This window comes from Trachurus japonicus, chromosome 11, assembly GCF_045865225.1.
Source record: "Trachurus japonicus isolate A0001 chromosome 11, Traja_1.0".
Classification (NCBI taxonomy): Eukaryota; Metazoa; Chordata; class Actinopteri; order Carangiformes; family Carangidae; genus Trachurus; species Trachurus japonicus.
This window is the reverse complement of record NC_140917.1, coordinates 31,903,783-31,923,589: the sequence shown is the minus strand read 5'-3', so window position 1 is coordinate 31,923,589 and position 19,807 is coordinate 31,903,783. Positions and strand designations below refer to the sequence as shown.

Sequence of the window (19,807 nt, the reverse complement as noted above, 5' to 3'; positions counted from 1 at the left end):
TAACAACTAGCTATCCTTTCCCTGTCTGCGACATCCTGGTAGCTTTAAAGGCACTCAGCTGGGAGCATAGCCATCAAAAGAAAAGGTCAGCCATTCTGCCGGCACAAAAGTGAGGACCCCCTGCTGTGTTATTGTGGCTCTGACACTCGGACAGGTATGTGCCTCCAGCTCTTCCACCCTTTAGCAGGAGAGTCTTCGATCACCTTGAGGAAACTGCTTGAGCTCTCTGGCCTGGTCCTCCACTGTTCTGATGGACACTTTCTCAGTAAAGGTCAGCAGGTATATATGGCTACGGGCATTACAGAGTGGGGTTACTTACAACAGGGGTAATTGAGCAGCACGATGTCGTCCAAGGCAATGTAGCCCTGTCGCTCCTCGGAAACAGTCGCTTCAAAGATGACCTGTGGAGACAATGGATAATTTAATGACTACAGGCCATTATGTCTTGAGTAGCAGGGAAATTGGCAGTGTAGGAAATTAAGGGGATGAGGGTCGAGAAGAATCCATTGTGCATTTAATCTTTGAGGTAAAATGTGATGTTGCTGTAAAAACCAATATGTTCCCTTTATTTTCCATTGCGAGGTTTGCTAAAAAAAATTTGCACAACCAAAAGTGACAACATTTAAAAACCTGGAATAAGCCCCTCAACATCAAAAAACAAACACTCTCTAGAGCTACTGCTTCATACTGGAAGGTCATATGGATTTTAGAAGAGAAAACTATCAAAGATGAGGTAAAGATACATGATTTTGGAAGTGTTTTTGAATACAAAACAACAATACAGTGGTTTCACCCATCATCCATATTCCCAGTGTAGTTTGTAGATGTGTAAATGCAAATTGTCCTTGTCTTGCAATGCAACAAGTCACCTGCCAACATGTCATTGAACAAACCTGAATTATGTCATGTTGTAAGTGACAATACAGTATAGTAGCAGTGGAGTTTCAGTCATAAATTCAGTGCTAAATACAAACTGACAGGGAGGAGGAGCACAGGGGAACAGTCACTTCAGAACTTTACTTTTGACTCCAATGCATTTCCATCAAGTACTTATACTCTTACTTTGATGAGAGCAGAACTGATTTTCTTTTGAAAATGTGATTGTTTTTTGTTTTTCTCCTGCATATGGTCAATCAATCACAATTAACTGTCAGTTTTGTTTAAATCTGTCAGTGTCCTGATGTTGCTATATATAAAGATGAGGAATAATCTTCACCAGAAACCATTTTAAAAAAACCCATAAAAGTGTTGAGTTGTATTTCTATCAAAAAAAATCTTTAATTTTATCTGAGCGCTGCAGAAATCTGCCGTAGAAGATGTGGAGGTGGTTTAACAACCTAAGAGTGTTCTTGTGTAATTTCCTGAACCAGATGGAAACATCTGTGGCTGTGTTTTGGTGGTTTAGAAATATGATTCATGTAGTTCTAAATGGCCGCTGTGTTTATCACAACCACACTCAGAGGTTCATTTATTTCCCGCTAAGCTTTTAGCCGTAGTTGTTACATGACTTACGGGCATGTGTACAGCTTATGTGTAATATCCTACAATCTTTATATTTCGCAAGTAGGAGGGCCCTACAGTATGATTTCTGTGATCGTGGACGCGCGGAATCGGCCAATTAAAATGGAATCTATTCTTAACTAATGTAACCTATCCTTAACAATACAATATACAACTGTATAGATTTATATTTTTATATTTAAATGAATCATGTCAATTGCAACTGTATAGATATATATTTTTATATTTCAATGAATCATGTTAATCACAGCTATATATATATATATATTTATTATATATATATATAATATATATATATATATATATATATATATATATATATATATATATATTTATTTTTTTTACAATTGAAAGAATCATGTCCAACCCTGTAACTATGTAAATGTACTTTTCCTGTCATCTACTGGTCCTCTGTCTTTATGGACTTTTTATGTTAATTGTTGTATTGTTTTGGGGACTACAGATGTAATTTAGCACATGTGCTAAATCCGGTGTATTTACTGTGGGTACTCTAGCACTCACTGTCCATTAATATGCATTGTCCCGACTAAATAAATAAAGTAAGGTAAAGTATTGTTTGTTAATTACTCAATAATATAAAGTGACTTCTATTTAATTTGTGTACATTTTAGTCATTAACATAAAAAACATTATTTTTGGTAGTAAAATAAGAATAAAGGGGAAAAAATTTGAATTCCCAAAAATTAAAATGGAAAAAACAAAATTTGGGAAAAAACAAAATGGAATTTGGGAAAATTAAAACAGATTTTATAGGGCCCCACACAGGTCTTACAGTCTATATTCAGTGTATTCAATGGGTTGTTAAAAATCTGCCTTTAGGTTTTATTGGAATTATATACATATATAAATAATATATAAATGTTAATTCTAGAAATATCAAAATGATGAAACCTTGGAGTTTTGGGGGGTAATTTGTTCAGATTTAATGCAAATGTACAGTCCACGGTGCAGTGAATAATCCTCCTCTCCTAGTCTACTGTCCCTTTTATCAATCCATATGGCAACTGCAGGAGTCCTTAAACACAGCTTAAGTATTCATTCACTCATCTAAATGAGCTGGGCACATGCAGAGCCTCAAAGTGAATCAGGACGCCTCCCAGAGTGCAACAAAGTCATTCTGGGCTTCCAAGCAGTAATTACAGTCAGTGGAGCAGCTCCTTACTTTATGCTGCAGCGCAACAAACTCTGAACTTGAGGGTTGAGTGCATTAACAGCAGCTAAGATGAAAGCTGTAACTGTACCCCGCATCAGACATATATATATGCGTGTGTGTGGCAGTGAGACTGTTTCACCCACTCACACTGTTGCTCTAGTTATCTATGCCAAAGCCAAGTGGAAGTCAGACTGTGACCGCGCACTCAGACGGCCAATAGATTGCAATGTTGACAATACATCAGGCTTTAAGTGCCTAGGGCCAATCAATACCACAAAAGGCCTTGGCAGATGGATACAGACTAAGGCTTTCTTTCCACTAATTTATTTTTATTTTTCATTCCTATGTCGGCCCATTAGAGACGTCTGACCGATTAACTCTTCAATTCATCACGCGTCAACACACACACCGCCATCGATTCACTCCGCTCCGCACTTTGAGCCGTCATTAAGCTCCTCTGCATTGCCCTCACTTATAGAAAAGTGTGTTTGACTATGACTGCACCAGACGCTGAGGAATAACCTTGGCAGCCAATGAAAACACAAGCTATTATACAAATGGCTACAGTGGGTTATTTTTTTTTTGCGTCCGGACCGGGGCGTCGCAAATGTAACAATTTGCTCAATATGAAAAGTGCAGAGTAGTTCCAGAAAGAGAGGCCACAGCAGCTCAGAGAGCTTAACACCACTGCAGATAAGATGAAAAAAAACAAAAAAAAAAACCAACATGTTCCCTTGTTGGACATGTTTGTACAGGCAAACACAGGCAAATACAAAAAAAAAATCATATAAAAACACACCAGTGAGACATTCAATTGTACAAAAATAACAAACAAAATTAAATAAGTTACAAAAGAAAGTTTCCAGGACGTGTGATGCTACACTATGTACAACACACAGCTTTCATATCTTAATCCTGCAAGAATTATCTTATATTCCGTTAATAGATATTGTTACCATGGAAACCCATGTGGCTCTTGAGCAAGTTAACTTTTATAATCAGATCAAAATCAAAATCTGCCAACGGCTCGATGACTGACCAAACCCTGAATCCTACATTCTTCTGTTCAAGAGTGAAGAACAACACACTGGTTGCATGTGAAATCACTCAGTCATCCACTGCTCTCTGGAGGACTGTGGCGTGAGCTCAATGAAAAACACTTCTCAAGACATATTCCCTGCACTTATTTTCTTTTTTCTTTTTGCACAGTTAAAAGAATACAACATAAAACATGATACGTAACAATAGGACAGTGCAGGGAGAGGCAAAAAGCCACAATGGGCTTATCATTGTTCATTGTTTACTTTGTTCACTGCTTTTCATGACGCACTACAGGATTCTACCGTACCATATATAGTATGATCATTTTGTAATCTAGTTTACTGTGAATAAAAGCAACAAAACACAGTTGTTGGTGAGATTCTTTCTCAATTCATCTAGGATGAGGTTTTAAGCAGCACTTCTAATAGACACTTTACAGAACAGACAGGAAGTTACAGCTGTAATTTATTATTTTAATAAGAGCAGAAATGGCTGGAAGTTGCTTTTTACTGTTTTTATTCATAATAGTTTCTTCATCATAGGACGAAAAAAAGACATGAAAATGTAGTGGAGACTGAAGATGGAAGGGAACGCTGACTATTTGTTTTAAATATTAAACTTCCATTTATGTCTGTAGTTGTGACATATTAAAGATGCATTAATATTCACTCAGCAATCTCTGCTTTTTGTCTCACTTCTATTCTCAAATCATAGTCTTTCACTATAATATTGCTGTAATATGTACACAAGTATTATAGTAAGGTTTTATATGAAAGAAGGACTTTATCATCCTGCCCTGAATTGAAATAGGGAAAATATCTACTTTATTGCTTATGGCAAAACAGAACAGACAAACATATTACAAGGCCATGAGAATAACTAAGTAATGGCTAAAATAACCTGTTTACATTCACCTTTTGTGATAGAATGACAAATTGTTCTTGCATTTGTTGTACAATGGGACAAAGTGAACTGCATTTATTGTCCAATTCCTGGCTGCTTAGCTTGGTGAGTGTTACAATAGAGTATTGCAACTGGTTTTGCTGTTTATTTCCTGCTCACAGGGCTTTTTACTGTATGTGTGTTGGTGGGGTTTCAAACTGCTGAGTGGGTTTCTATCGAGATGTATTTGCAGTGGTTGTTATTTGTCTGCCTGGTTATTCAGTTGGTGAAGATGTTTTCTTCAATGTCGTGTTTTGCCTGTGCAGATGCGCTTTATTCTGCCACAGCACGGAGCAGCTGTGTCATGGGAAAAGATAGCAGAGGAACAACTTGCATACAGTAGGTGAAGGAGATGAAGAGTGGAGGGCGGCAGCTTAAGCCACACTGACACTGCTTGTCATGACGCGGCCTGATAGCATCTTTAATATTTGATAGCAAAGTTTCACCCTGAACCCAACGCTCACAAGAGTATACGCACGGAGGAAAATCTATTCCCTACAAACAATATCACAGATAGATTGGTCCGATCGACAATGTCCAGGTCAAGGTGTTTCTCCAACCTTTCTCTCATTCTCTCTCAGGCTTTTGGTGTAAAAAAGTGGGCGACAAGAAGTAGGCTTGTAACACTGCAAAGGTACAATCTGTGAAGACCTCCCCTTGGAATTATAAGGTTCTATCTGCATTCTGACCAGATTTGAGATGTAGAGGTTTAGAACCTTATATTGTAAGACCAAGATAGAGTTTGAGTTTGTAGATACAGTACAACCTTTTGTTTTCCAGATTAAATTACCAAAAATGCATAAAACTTGAAAAAAGCATCTCCTATTATGTTAAAGCAGAAGTAAGCGATATTTCTGTGTTAATATGAGTCTTAAATAGTTATATCTTCTGACGGGAATCACTTACATAGAGTGTTTGGACCAAAACACGGGTCTGTCAGTCACTCTGCTCTGCTCTGAACCGAGGAGAAAACTTTTCTTCTATCCTACAAGTTTTATCCAATGATATAATAATAATAATAATAATAATAATAATAATAATAGGAGAACAATTCCAGATTGAATAATTGGAGAACGTCCAGGAAGCAGCTGGACAGTGCCATTTGATGTAAAAAAGTATGCAAGCATTTTAATATGCGCCTCCCGCAGCATCATGTTTGGGCTCGCCGTCGCAGGATTGATGGCGCGGGGTAACAAAATCCATAGTGCATCCCAGGAGGCCTCGCAGTGAATACATAAAATCAAGAGCTCTAGCAGCGGAGGGCATCACATTAAAAAACGAGACTCCAGAGTAATTAATATTTCTTAGTTTTTACTTTTCATCAGAGAAATGCAAAAATTATTTATGTGCGTGCGCCAATGATAAACCTCTCAGCTGATCAGCGGACGCCATCAATCTTCATGAGGACTTTAATTAATTTTAACGACTTACACTCGATCGTTTGAGTTGAACAAAAATTGCTACGATGTTCTGTTAATTGATTTCTCCGGGGCCAGAACGAGGCCCGGCGCTATTGATCCGTATTGGCACCGTGGCAGCAGGACATTAAAATATATGACACGTAATTGAGCCTTCTGCTCTTCTCCCTGCAGGCTGAGGAGACACAGCGAGGTGAGCGCTGCAGGGCGACAGCAGGGTTTCTGGTTGGGACTGCGTGTGTGATGGCCACAACTGGTGATATTCTTACAACACACATTTTAATTGGCACTTTTCTCCCTATACCTGGAGATAAGGCTCAGGACTCCTCATGTAAACCAGTGATTCTCAAACTGGGGGTACGCGATTACATTTTGAAACTGGCATAGAAATAGACATAGTCTGAGGTGCCCACTCACATTGCCATGAAGACCATAACGTTTAACTGTCTGAGCATTTGCATGATCAAGAGTTTCTCACCTGAACAAACTATAAGAGGACCTATTATGCTCATTTCAGGCGCTTGGACCTCCATGCCTATGTTCCCACAGCGCTGTTCCCACAGCCTTACTGTATGTTCCCACAGCCTTATGTTCCCACAGCCCTATGTTCCCACAGCCCTATGTTCCCACAGCCTTATGTTCCCACAGCCCTATGTTCCCACAGCCTTACTATATGTTCCCACAGCCCTATGTTCCCACATTTGAGATGTATCACACGCATGCTCTGCTGTGTGAATACATGTGGAAAGATGTCTATGGGTTATGTTATGTGTACAAAATGGTGATTGTACGGAGTTGGAAACAATTATCCTTGTAAAGGACGATAAATCCAGTACGATCTACATACTGTATTGGTATTGTCATGTGTAGTGTGCAAAATAAATGAAATATGAAGACAGAAGTATTGTATTGTTATAACATGTAAACATATTTAGGAATTTCAGTTTTGAAAATAAATCTTAGAATGTGGGAACATAGGGCCTACTTTTCAGTGGAGAAAAAAACAAAGTTATATGGGAACATACTGTAGGGCTGTGGGAACAGGGCTGTGGGAACACAGGGCCTAAATTTCAGTGGATTTTTTTTTTTTAAGAAATGTGGGAACATACAGTAGGGCTGTGGGAACACAGGATCTAATTTTCAGTGATTTTTGTTTTATTTTGTTTAATTTTTTTTTAGAAATGTGGGAACATAGGGCTGTGGGAACACAAGAATGACTCTGGACCCTGTGGGGCACTATTGAAAGTTGTCTCAACCAGTAACCGAAAAGTACAGAAACTGACTATTTTAGCATATCAAAAATGTTAAATTCATCCATACAACCATACATCTTGGGCCGCAAATCTGATCCAGACAACGGAAACACACAGCCTGAATCTCTGTTGCAGCAACAACTTTTGTGAGGTGAATGGTGAATGCTTAATTCCACCACATCTCATATTATCATCGTACAGTTAGATATAATGCTGACCTCCTACAAAAAGTCTGCAAATCCCACTCTGCCTTGAGGCCAGAGCCAGGCCAGTTGTCATATAGGGAACTTCCCCTCAACCTGTGAGATATCAAAGTGAGACTTTAGAAAAAAATACTCTCCAAACGGGAGAGTTTGCAGCGGGTCAGAGCTCCTGAAACTACCCCGGGGGAATTACTTCAACACATGCCAACCTCATGAGATGGCACTTATGCGTTAATCTCAGATTATGGGGGGTTCCCACAGCCATATTCCATGTGCGAGATGAAGTTAAGGCCATGATAAAGAAGTTGAACCTCTGGTTAAACTGCATGGACAACAGGCAGCAACAGGTCAGAGGTCCTTTCAGTGGTTCATGACTTTTCGTGCGCAATTGAACTTTGTTTGATGGACAGTGTGAAACATGATGTAACCACGCAGTGAGCTGGCTGCACAGCTGCACAGGTAGGCCTACTTCCCTGACTTTTTTGTTTTGATTTTTTATTGTGCACGGGAGTAAGAGAGAAAATTTGGGAACCACTGATGAAAGGCATAATTTTTGGGGGGGTTGAGGGCAACTGGGCATTAGCAGACTCTCTCTACCAATAAAAACTATTATGTTTGAATAGAAATACACTGAATGTCTCTTTCTCATAAGTAATATCAAAAATGTTGTTAAATTCATTAAAGTCCTAAAGATTCTCACCTTGTCAGCAAATTCCCACCAACACAAGGTTGGAAGAAGCAGCAATAAAACAGTTAAGTAAGAGAGAGGCACACGGGAAAGATAAGAGATGGAGACTTTAACAGTGAGCTGCACTGGGAATTAAGATAGTGAGATAAGGAGGACAGAGAAAGAAGGACAAACTGGACTGGCAAAAAAAAAAGACAACAACAAAAAAAAAAAACTAAAGGACAGAAGCCAGTGTTTCCATAGGAGGAGCATTTTAACACCTGCTGTCGTTCCCTAAACCAAACTGGCAGGGGAAAAAGTGAAACAGTCTGATCAATTCCCCCCTCCGTCCTTCACAGCCCTGACAGTGTGTGTGTGTGTGTGGGGGGGGGGTTGTTCACCAAAGCAAAGCAGCGTCCCAGAAGGTGTGGGGTCTTGAACTCAGGTCAGACGACGTAGTCTGATCCAATCAGACTGACACAGTGCAAGTTTACACAGTGAGTGGGTTATCGGTGTTAACAGCTCTTTTCAATAAGGATAAGCCGGCATGCTACTGAAGTTTCTGGATGATCTTATCCCACTAGCACAGTCGGGGGGGGGGGGCAAAAACTTATTTCCTAATTTTCAAATATCCCCAGGTTTTTCTGGCTCTGGTTTTAATGTGTTTGTTCTGTTCTTTTTCACTTTGACATACATTATAGCCTACAAACTGTCACCGTGTTTCCAATAACCTGCTTGAAGTACAATTTGACATTGTGAACAACAAATAAAAAATAATAATATGGAGAAGAGCACTCCAATGTGGCAATTACTGTATAACTATCCATCTATCACAGGGTGACATACAGAGAGAAACAACACACTCACATTCACACCGACAGGCAATTTAAAATCAACAGTCAACCTAGTCTGCGTGTGTTTAGACTGTGTGAGGCAGCTGGAGAACCTGAAGAGAACCCACAGTGAGAACATGTAAACTCCACCCAGGACGGGCCCTGGCCCAGGAATCGAACCCAGAACCTTCTAGCTGAGAGATGACTGTGGAAATCTTGGCTTTAAAATTTGAATATATTATTCTTGCACAATATTATGGCAGCTATGTGTACTTCCACCATGCACCTTTTGCCACATAAAATCAAAATCCATCAATTCCTGTTTCACCCTAAATTGTATTACCATGTAATAAATAATGGATATGGCAAGAGATTAAAAAAATATCAGGGACTAATCAACATTTTTTTTTTTTTTTTTTTTTTACTTTTTGACTCTTAACCTTCCTCTTGTGTTCGGGTCACCAGTGACCAGTTTTTAGGTTTTTAATGCATAAAAGTACCACAGAAATTTGTTTATTGCATCAAGGTGTTTAGACTTTGTCAGGAACCTCTATTTAAACAAAATAAAACATTACTTTCCCACAAAGTTCTAAAATGCTCTGGTTAAAATTATGACATTTGTGTTGTTATGGTCGGTTATAACCATAAGAACAATAATGAGAGTTAAAACTCAAATCCTAAGTGCAAAACCAACCTTTTCATGGATAAGGAAGTCTAACAATGTAAACAAGAGATGAGAAACAAATGGGATGATAAATAATGCTTTTAGTGTATTTTACAGCTGATTTAAGACTCGGGTCAGAACTGACCCTAACACAAGAGATGGTAGCAGGAAGTTGACAAGAGGAAGGTTACATTGAACCCTAGGGGTATACTGACAAAAAGGCCCAGGGGCCGATACCAAAACATATGAAAACTAACATTTTCATGGATAAGGAAGCCTAACAATGTAACCAAGAGAAGAAAAACTAATTGTATGGGAAAAAAAAAAAAAAAAAAGTTTTAGTGTATTTTCCAGCTGATTTTAAAAACTGACCCTAACACAAGAGATGGTAGCAGAAAGCTAACACAAGACGAAGGTTAATGTGGGCACCTGGGATCTATGAACAAAAACCAGGAACACACACAGACAGTTAAATTACTGGGAGAGGAAAAACAACTGCAGTGTATATAAGGAAATTGTATCAGATCCCTGGGGATGAATCTATACGGCTGCAATAACAACCGAGAACAGAAAATCCTTTACACTAAAACAAGTAAATGTATTTAACACATAAGCATCATCCAGACTGTAACCATGCCCACTGATACTGGATGTGTTGTTTGTGAGTTCAAATGATGTGTTTCATCCTGCTTTTGGAGCCAAAAGCTAATTTTCACATGGCGACTGAAATTACACTTTCATTTCTAGCCAGTAATTGTATAGACAAGGTGGTGATGCAGTTGAATCATGTTAAATAGAGTTAAAATAACAAAGACAGTAAAGGACGTGGGCAAGAACTGGTGATTTATCAGTGATCGGTAGCTTCACTGACTCGTTCATGTTTTATGGTCGACTACAGACAGCTGTTCACTTCTTCTGAGTGAATGTGGCCGTCAATCCAAGACACCCAGTGAGCTGGGGGGATACTGATTCCTGGAGAACAGGATATAGTTTTGTTTTTTGTCTTTTTCCATTTTTAATAAAGCCTTAATGAAGACATCTACATGAAGACATCAAACGTCTTAGAAACTAATTTGTCATTCATGACCCAAATAACAGGCAAGTAACTTAATATCCGCTGGGAATGTGTGCACTCACGCTGTTGTCCATGCTAATAGTTTAGAAGACATAACAGATAACTGTTGGAATTTCAAATAGACTGAGCATGACTGATGGCTGTGTGTTGCAGTTTCACACATCGATTTAAACAAAGTATGACAGGGTCTGACAAAAGTGCTAAAGTGTTAATGATCAGCTGATGACAAAGTTGATTTGCCTTATTTCCACAGCACTTAAAGGAGAATCCCTCTGATTTTTAGCATAAAGGTCGGTTCACTCATCACAGAGGACTCAACACACACTCAGCTGTGTACACAGTTGGTTTCCTCTGGAAGTGCAGGATAATAACAGCTGATCAGGTAAAGGTGACCACCTGGAGTGTTGGTCTCTTTAGCTGCCATATACACAACAAATCATATCAAAAACTCAGCCTGGATAAAGGTTGGAGGGCTTGGTCATGACAGAGGCTGGATATGAGATGCCGCATCAAGTTTAGCTCTATCTCTTTTTAATCTGCCTCTTGTGAACCTGATGGAAGAAAAACACTGGAGTCTGGAGTACTTCTATAGGGCTAAGTTTACCAACTCTGGTCTATTTCTTTACACAGTGTCCAGCAGCCGGCTCCAAAAGTTATGGTTTATATAAGTTTCTCTCTTTCTAATCTGGCCTGCAGCTTCTCAGAGAAGCCTGCCATCACTGAAACGCTGGATGAACCAGAAAATATTCTAATTTATAGCACAAAGTACACTATCAACAATGGACATCTGGAATCCAGGAATATTGGCATTGAATTTTAAAATCTCATATCAGTGAAAACCCAAAGGCAAAAGACCAGCACACCTCTGATCGCAGGCCAACACATCTCTGTAGCAGTCGGTCTTTCCTCAGGGGATGTTGATGCCCGCTGATTACTAGATATATTTAAATTTTCCAGCAGGCCCTGGGCCCTCTGAAGTACCAGTCCCCCCTGCCCCCCCCCATGTGCATCCGCTCCTCAGCGGCCTGCAGGGGCCGATCTGTTGGCTGGCAGTGCCGGACAATGATCTTTATCGATGGGACTGTGGTGGTGGGGGGGCCCCGTGGGGCCTGCACTGAGCTTTGAGTAGTACTGGTGGGAGATGGTGAGGAGAGGGGAGAGCTCTCAAGTGGAAAAAAAAGTGAGGGGGAGACTTAAAGGGATAGTTCAGCTTTTTTGAAGTGGGGTTGTGTGAGATACAAATGGCCATTAAGTATAATATCTGCAGTAGAAAGGTCTCTGCTCCCCCCCACTGAGAAACACTGACGCATCGCGCTGCACCGAGAACAGGCAGTACACTGTTGTCAATGAGGGACGATTAATCAGCGTATTTTTGTCCTGCCTCAAATCCATACACCAGTTCAAGAGTAGGATATAAAGTAACAATTTGCAATGCATCATCTGATCGGGAAACGTTTGTTTTTGTGAGTACTAAGTGAGTTAGTTAGTTCCAGATAAACTAACTTTTTTCCAACCAGCTGTAAGGAATTTTTTACTTTCTATCCTACTCTTGAACTGGTGTATTATTGAGACCGGACTTCTCGTAGGCGGCGAAAATATTAATTATCACTCATTCACCACAGTGTACTGCCTGTGTCTCTGTGCAGCGCAATGCGCCGGTGTTTCTCAGTGGGGAGGAGCACAGACCTTTCTACTGCAGATATTATACTTAAAGGAGACATATTCTGCCCCTTTTCCACAAATTAAAATAGTTCCCAGGTGTCTTAAAGACATGTCTGTGACATGCTTTGGTCAAAATACCTCAAGGATCAAACATCACAGCTCTTTTCATCCTCTCAAAACAGCCCTGTTCAGAACAGCTGGTTTCAGAGCCTGTCCCTTTAAATGCAAATCCACTGCTCTTCCCACCCTGCCCCTTCTTCCAGTACCAGGTAGGGGTGATATTATGCAAATGTGAATCCTAGTTACATCACTGGAAGACAACTGAGGGGACAGCTCATAAAACTGGAAAAAGGTTGGATTTCAACATGGGGAGCCTGAAAATTAAAGATTTTTTTGTCAATTCTCACATTTTGGGGACCGAAGACAAGACAAGACAAACACCTACATATATGTTAGAGAGCCTTCAAAAAGTGATATTTCCATAAGATGCCCCCTTTAATGGCTATTTGTATCTCTTAAAACCCCACTTCAAAAAAAGCTGAACTATCCCTTTAAAAGAGGCACAGAGCTTCACTCCTGTTCCTCCTCACACAGCAGACAGACACACTCCCCCAGGCCCTGTGTTTAAGCCTCGTCATCCATCTGCACGGCTCTACCTGCTTCATTACCTGCTGCCGATCATCCAGGTTTATAGGACAAATAATGCAATCTGTCCTGTGTCTACTTGCCTGGCAGGAGGACTTTAGAGAACAACACCTCCTCATCAATCAGCCCAGCTTGGACATACATCACCTGACTAGTAGATTACATTTGCTTATGCACACTTTTCTCCAAAAATGGTAAACACCGGCGCGGCGCCGAGCAAACTCCCCCAGCCTGGTCCGACTTGTACTGTACACCTCAGCGCTCCCCTCCCGCGTCCACCTCCGCCAACCTCCTCCTCCTCCTCTGCCGTGGGCATGGAGCGCGGCAGGCAAACTTCTGCCGTTCCACGCAGTGGGGGGAAGAAAATCATTACTTTAAATCAGTTTGGCTGTTTGCGAGAGTCGCTCAGGACAGCAGAGCTGAGGATGGTAAAGTGCAGGCTGTCCTCATTGATCTGCGCAGCCCTCTAATCTCATTAACTGGCTCTTGATTTATTGAGATGGGGCCCAGAGTGCGCCAAGGTTATGGAAGCAAACACCCGCCACCCCCACCACCCCCTCCTCTCCCCCCGCACTGAGGGTCACACAGAATTGAGGTCAATTGACTATTCAGCGGACCCAACGCTCCCACAATCCCTTACACCAGCCATTGCCTTCTCATTAACGCCCTGTTTTGGGGTGGAGCTGCTGGTGGTGGTGGTGGTGGTGATGGTGGTGGTGGGAGAAAGAGGGCATTAGGGGATAAATTATGGTCTGTAATGAGGTGAGGCAGAGCTGCATCCAGTCATCAGAATCTTACAAGCTACACAACGGCGCTAATAACGCCGCCCCGACAATACAGGCATCACACTGAGCTATTGATTACACTGCAGCAAAGCAGGTAAATCGACTAATAAATAAAGTTACAATGCAAACACATGCCCACTGTAATTATACACCTATTGAGCCAGTTTGATGTATGACACGGCGGTAATTTGCTAATTTTTAGCCTGTGGTTTGAATGAGAGGGAGGACGGTGATAATGCTGCTGGAGCTGGCATCAGCCACGGTGCAGCGCTAAGTGCTGCCAAGTTGCTATTCATTAGGACCGGACAATGTCTGAAAACAAAATGATGATAATATTTGATGCATATTATAATACACAGAAGAAAGGATACAGTAATTAGAGCATGAAGGAGAATACAACGTCACGACTGTTTAAACATCCTATATTACTGGTCAGTAATGACCAGAGTTCTAGAGAATAAAGGACAGAGCCAATCCCAGGAGAACCTCAGCTGTCACCTGCTCCTGTATCGGAACATGGACACCAACCAGAGCTGTTTATATGCAGTGACATTTGCATTGAAAAGGCCAAAACAGAAAAAAAGAGGGGAAAAAAAGCCCAGAGTCAGGGAGAGAGCCTGGATGGAGAGACGTGGGCAACATGATGGAGTGTGGTGTCAGAGTCGATTCAGGGAACTATAGAGCTGAACTCCCTCCACTAGAACAGAACTTCAATCACAGCTATATACTGCAATATTGTGGCTATCCTAAACCAAACAATCTTCATCCAAACTTCTAATCTAACTGAACTAAAGTCAAGAAGTATCGAACAAAAGCAGATCAGCTGGGTCCGTCACTTTTAAGCGCTCCCAGAAACATTTCCATTATGTTGTGCATTCATGCAGCACATGTGTTGTCAAACCATTAGATCAAGTTTCTGAATTTACATCAGTGTTCACTGAGCTCTAGGTGCAACCTTGAATGTTTCCTTAGTAAATATCAATATATCAATATTCCTTTTCAGATGTGTGCAAAACAGTTGAATGAGAATAATAATAATAGTAATAAAAAAAAGAATAGAGTCTTGATTGACATGAACAACATGGGAAATTGATTTCTGGATCAGCTGTGACCTTGACTTTTAATGACAAAAAGTCTGATCAATACATTTGTCCATGTGAACATTAGTGCAAAATGTAAGAAATTCCCTGAAGGCGTTACTGAGATATTGCATTCACTCAGCCAGAACTGTATTCATGATAACACCATGACCTTGACCTCTGAACTTTGACCAGTAGCCACCACACTAGAATCAGTTTGTCCACAAGTCCCGTTGAGATCACATGTCCATTAGAACAGGACGGAACCTGAAAACAATCTGCCTCCAGCTCCGTCTGTCATCGCTGCAGAGGCATTAGAAGAATAATAATAAAAAACTGCAGCAGAACATCATAATTCTGCAGATTTGGAGGAGGAAAAAAAAACACAGCTACACATGAACTGTCAGCAGCAGATGTTTCATGCGTCCACTTTTAATTATCACTTTGAGCGGAGACAAGACGCAGACTGAAAGACAGCTCACTAACTCATCTGCAGCACATGGGCCTGATATCTGCAGACAACTGGCCAACCCGCTCAGTCGAAGGAGCGCGGCCTCACATCTCATAGATGATATCTCCTCCGCGGACCTTTCCTATCCTATCTATCCCCCGAGATGTGAGATTGATAGACTGGAGTCGCTGTGAGACATCCAGAGTCCGTAACCATGACGGTCCTCTTAACAGCAGCGGGTCGACACCGCTTGTGATTAATTCCCATCGCAGTTTCTACGACCGTCCCAACCCGAGCTGCCTGCTGCAGCCAGCCAGCCTCTCTGCTTTAAGCAGTCTCCTTGTGCCTGCTGTACTGTAGTAACTCCAATTATTACATATTGGACATTTTAGACATTACACAGCCTCTAAATGAACCACTTACAACAAGTAAGCACTGTATGCTCATAGCATTAAGCGCAGGCAGGCATGTTTACACAGGAAAGGCACAAATACAAAGATCCATCTTGGAGTTTTTGAGGATCAATATTCCGATTGTTCACATTAAAGTCACAATTAATCAGAATATCCAATTCCACTGTGCACTTTATGCAGCATGTAATCAATCACACTGCATTGTTACCCCATCATAGGTACACACTCATTCACACATAGGTACATTCATCAATTATTCATGGATTTTTTTATTTCACTACTGGCTATTGTTTATTCTGTAAGAGGATCCCATTTATGTCCATCACAGTTACCCAGCCAGGCCCACACTGACATCTCACTCAGTCTGACTGACATCAAATATTCATTTTATATTGATAAAAGAGAAACAGAGACCAGAGGGAAAATGCATCCATTTATGAAGCTGTGACCAGAACATGTGATATCTTCACTCCACTAAAACAAAAAATCAATTATTCAAAGTATTATCAATATTTTTTTTCCCAACAGTTCTACACTGTAGAACTCTGTAAAATAAACAAATGGTTAGCAGAAGACATGTGATCTACTACATTTCCCATAAGGCTTCCTCCTCCTTTGTAAATATTTCTGTCTTTACTACTAGAAGATGCTGCTTGTTCCTAATAAAAGCTTTATTCTCATCCCTAACAGCCCCAATGACTTGAGTGTAGGGAGCTGCAGATGGCTGATGTGTTCACAGACTGAGCCCTGGTGTGGGATAAATCTGTGTTGTTTAACTGGGCTCAAACTGCACATGTTCCTCCATGTAATAAAAGTGAACTGTAGCACACAGGTAGTTCCTCTGGTACAGAACATGCTATTAAAGAGGATCTGTTGTGTTTTTCTTTATTTTTTGTCCTTCAAAGCCTGTATGATGTCATCATTTTTGATATTTAATGTGGCCATATTTCCTATTAATGAGATAAAAGGATGTTAAAGCCTCTGTGAGACAAAGGCTCAGGCGTCAGTCTGCTCTGAGACGATTTCTGAACATGGTCATCTGCTCCCAACACTCCATGCAAGATCTTCTCCAAAAACGATATTTGACAAGTATTACAGGTATTTAATGTCCTCCATCTTACAAATAACCCACCAAGCATGTTTACTGTACAGTCGTTTGCTGACAGCAGAATTAAATATTCTGTACACAGGTTGTGATTGAAGACTTAATCCATTCTTATATCACACAGTAAGCAGGTACTGTGAGGAATATTTACCGAACAGAGCCGCCCTGCTGTAATCTCTGATCCTGTGGATGTTCACTCTCTGATTCCAGATCAGATTTGTGCTTGTTTTTGAATTTGCGAAGCTGATATTTCTAAGCAGTTGTGTTCATTTGGTGGGTTTTAGTTACTGGTTGCATGATTTTTCTGAACAGTTAAGGATAAGACAGTGATCATAGTCACTGTGATGCCTCTCAGAAGGTTTCCTGATGTTCAGGATGAGGTGAGCTCCAAGTACAAGTACCCAACTAATATTGCCTGTGTCCATTAAAGGCTTAAGTGAGGGGCAGTTTAGTATTTTTGTGTGTGTGCCTGTGTGTGTTTTGTGTAAATATTGCAAAGATTCCCCTGTTGAGTCCTTGGATAAATAAAAGAGGTGAAAATGAGGAGATAAAACTCCCACAGCTTCCCAGGTTTGAATCCAGCCTGGTCCCTGTGCTGCATGATATTCCTTTAAGGGGGCTATTATGTAAATATCACTTTTTGAAAGCTCTTTAACATATATTTGGGTGTTTGTCTTGCCTTCCGGCCCCCAAAATGTGAGAATTGACAATTAACTTTTTTTTAAAAAGTCGTTTGCAGGAAGTTGAAATCCATGTGGTTTTATGAGCTGTTCCCTCGGTTGTATTCCAATTAGTTTTCAAATTGGCAAAATACCACCGCTACCTGTGAGTACTGGTACCAGAGGGGCAGGGCATGGCAAGCAGTGGTTCATTTGCATTTAAAGGGACAGGCACTGAAAGCAGCCGTTCTAAACAGGGCTGTTTAGAGAGGATGAAAAGAGCTGTGATGTTTGATCCTTTGGGGATTTTGACCAAAGCATGTCACAGACATGTCTTTAAGACACCTGGGAACTATTTCAATTTGTGGAACAGGGTCGTGTTATGTCTCCTTTAAAGTCATCTGACCTAAAAAATAATCACTTCATATTCACAGTGTGATGTCCAGTGTTTTCATGTAGTGGTCTAAAGACTCTCACCTGGTATTCACTGGGCCAGAAAGTGCTGACAGCCAGCTCCACCTGGTACCACTGGTGTCCCTGGGAGCCCGAGACGTTCCAGACGGCGCTGCCCTTGGGGCCGCCGTTGACCCGGATGTAGACCTGCAGGTCCCCGGGGCTGTGGCCGTCGCGGCTGTACAGGAAGTAGCTGAACTGGATGCAGTGGGTGTCGTTCTCGCTGAGCGGCAGCAGGAGCAGCTGAGCCCTCTGGCCTCCGAAATGCTGCGAGGAGTTGACCATCATGAAGGAGCCTGGAGGAAGAGGAGACCAGTCAGAGCTCAACAAGCAGCGGCTTCACTGTTTTACAGTTGGGGTGATACTGTCGACCTCACAGACAGCTTAGTGAGATGGCTTTAAGAGATACAGAACTGTTTAACCTTGTCTGGAAAAGCAAGTCTCCACCTCGTCTCTTAAACAGCAGCTGCCTTAGCTACACATGGTTCACTTCACAGCTGCAGCCATTTCAGCATTTTCAACTGCCAGACAGAATTGAGTGAAACATATACTGTATAAAATAACAAGCACCAACTCTTTAGGCTTCACCTGTAACACCTCAGCCCAGGATAGATATGTCATGTTAGTTTTCAACCGCTGAGGAACGGCTGCTTTCTTCTTTATTTTTAAATCCTTCCGAAAAAGAGCCCGAGAGCCAGAGTTGACAGGCTCAAGGTTGTTACTCAGAATATCTCCTGCGATCCTCTCTGGCTATTTGTCTGTATTTGTCTCTCGCCTTTCCCTCTGCTTCCTGCTTTCACAGGGGGCTTCCATCAGCTCCCAGGCACCGCCTCAGATGTGGTGCTTTCAAAGGCTGCAGCGTCGGGTGTCAGCTTGGACATTCATTTTTTGGGCAAAAGTTCACAGGCACTGGCAGAGATCTTGTGCTGCCACGGGAGAGAGCGGGGAGTTTTGTGATTATTATATTTAACCTTCGTCATAGCTTTCTGCTACCATCTCTTGTGTTTTTTTTTTCATCCAATTTGTTTTTCTTCTCTTGGTTATGTTAGACTTCCTTATCCATGAAAATATTGGTTTTAATATTTTTTGTTGTGGGCTCCTGAACCCTTTTTGTCAGTTTACCCCTCGGCTTCAATTTATAACCTTCCTCTTGTCAGCTTTCTGCTACCATCTATGGTGTTAGGGTCAGTTTTGACCTAAGTTTTAAATCAGCTGTAAAACACACTAAAACAATTATTTATCATCCCATCTCTTGGTTACGTTGTTAGACTTACACTTACTTATCCGTGAAAAGGTTAGTTTTGCACCTATGATTTCAGTTTTAACTACAATTATTGTTCTTATCGTTGTAACCGACCCACTGTCATAATTTTAACCAGAGCATTTTAGAATTTTGTGGGGAAAAAAAGTTGTATTTTTTTTAAATATAGGTTCCTGACAAAGTGAAAAGGCCTTGATGCAATAAACAAACGTATGTGGTACTTTTATGCATTAAAAACCTAAAAACAGGTCAGTGGTGACTCGAACACAACAGGAAGGTTAAAAACAAAATACAGACACAAAAATATTACAAATCGCCAATTTTAATATTTGAATTTGGAGCGATTTGTGTTTTTGACATCAAAAACCTAAATCCACCCGCCCATGTTTGGTTTGTCTTGTGCACGTGCGCATTGGTGACACATAGGGAATGCTGCCAGTGGTTTCTACTCCACTGACCTACAGGTGGTGGTGATGTGCCAAGATATGCAGCAACGTGCCAAT

At 41.0% G+C, this 19,807-nt stretch overlaps 1 protein-coding gene across 11 annotated transcripts in view; it reads right to left on the bottom strand.

Moving 5' to 3' along the window:
• ptprua (protein tyrosine phosphatase receptor type Ua) overlaps positions 1-19,807 on the bottom strand; it is a 266,297-nt gene that overhangs the window by 130,988 nt on the left and 115,502 nt on the right. For all 11 annotated transcript variants that reach the window (XM_085792302.1, XM_085792303.1, XM_085792304.1 and 8 more), the window contains 2 exons: positions 18,068-18,339; positions 320-401 (listed from right to left, as the gene is read on the bottom strand). In XM_085792302.1, coding sequence (XP_085648428.1) covers positions 320-401; positions 18,068-18,339 — 354 coding nt within the window. The remainder of the gene's footprint in view (positions 1-319; positions 402-18,067; positions 18,340-19,807) is intronic.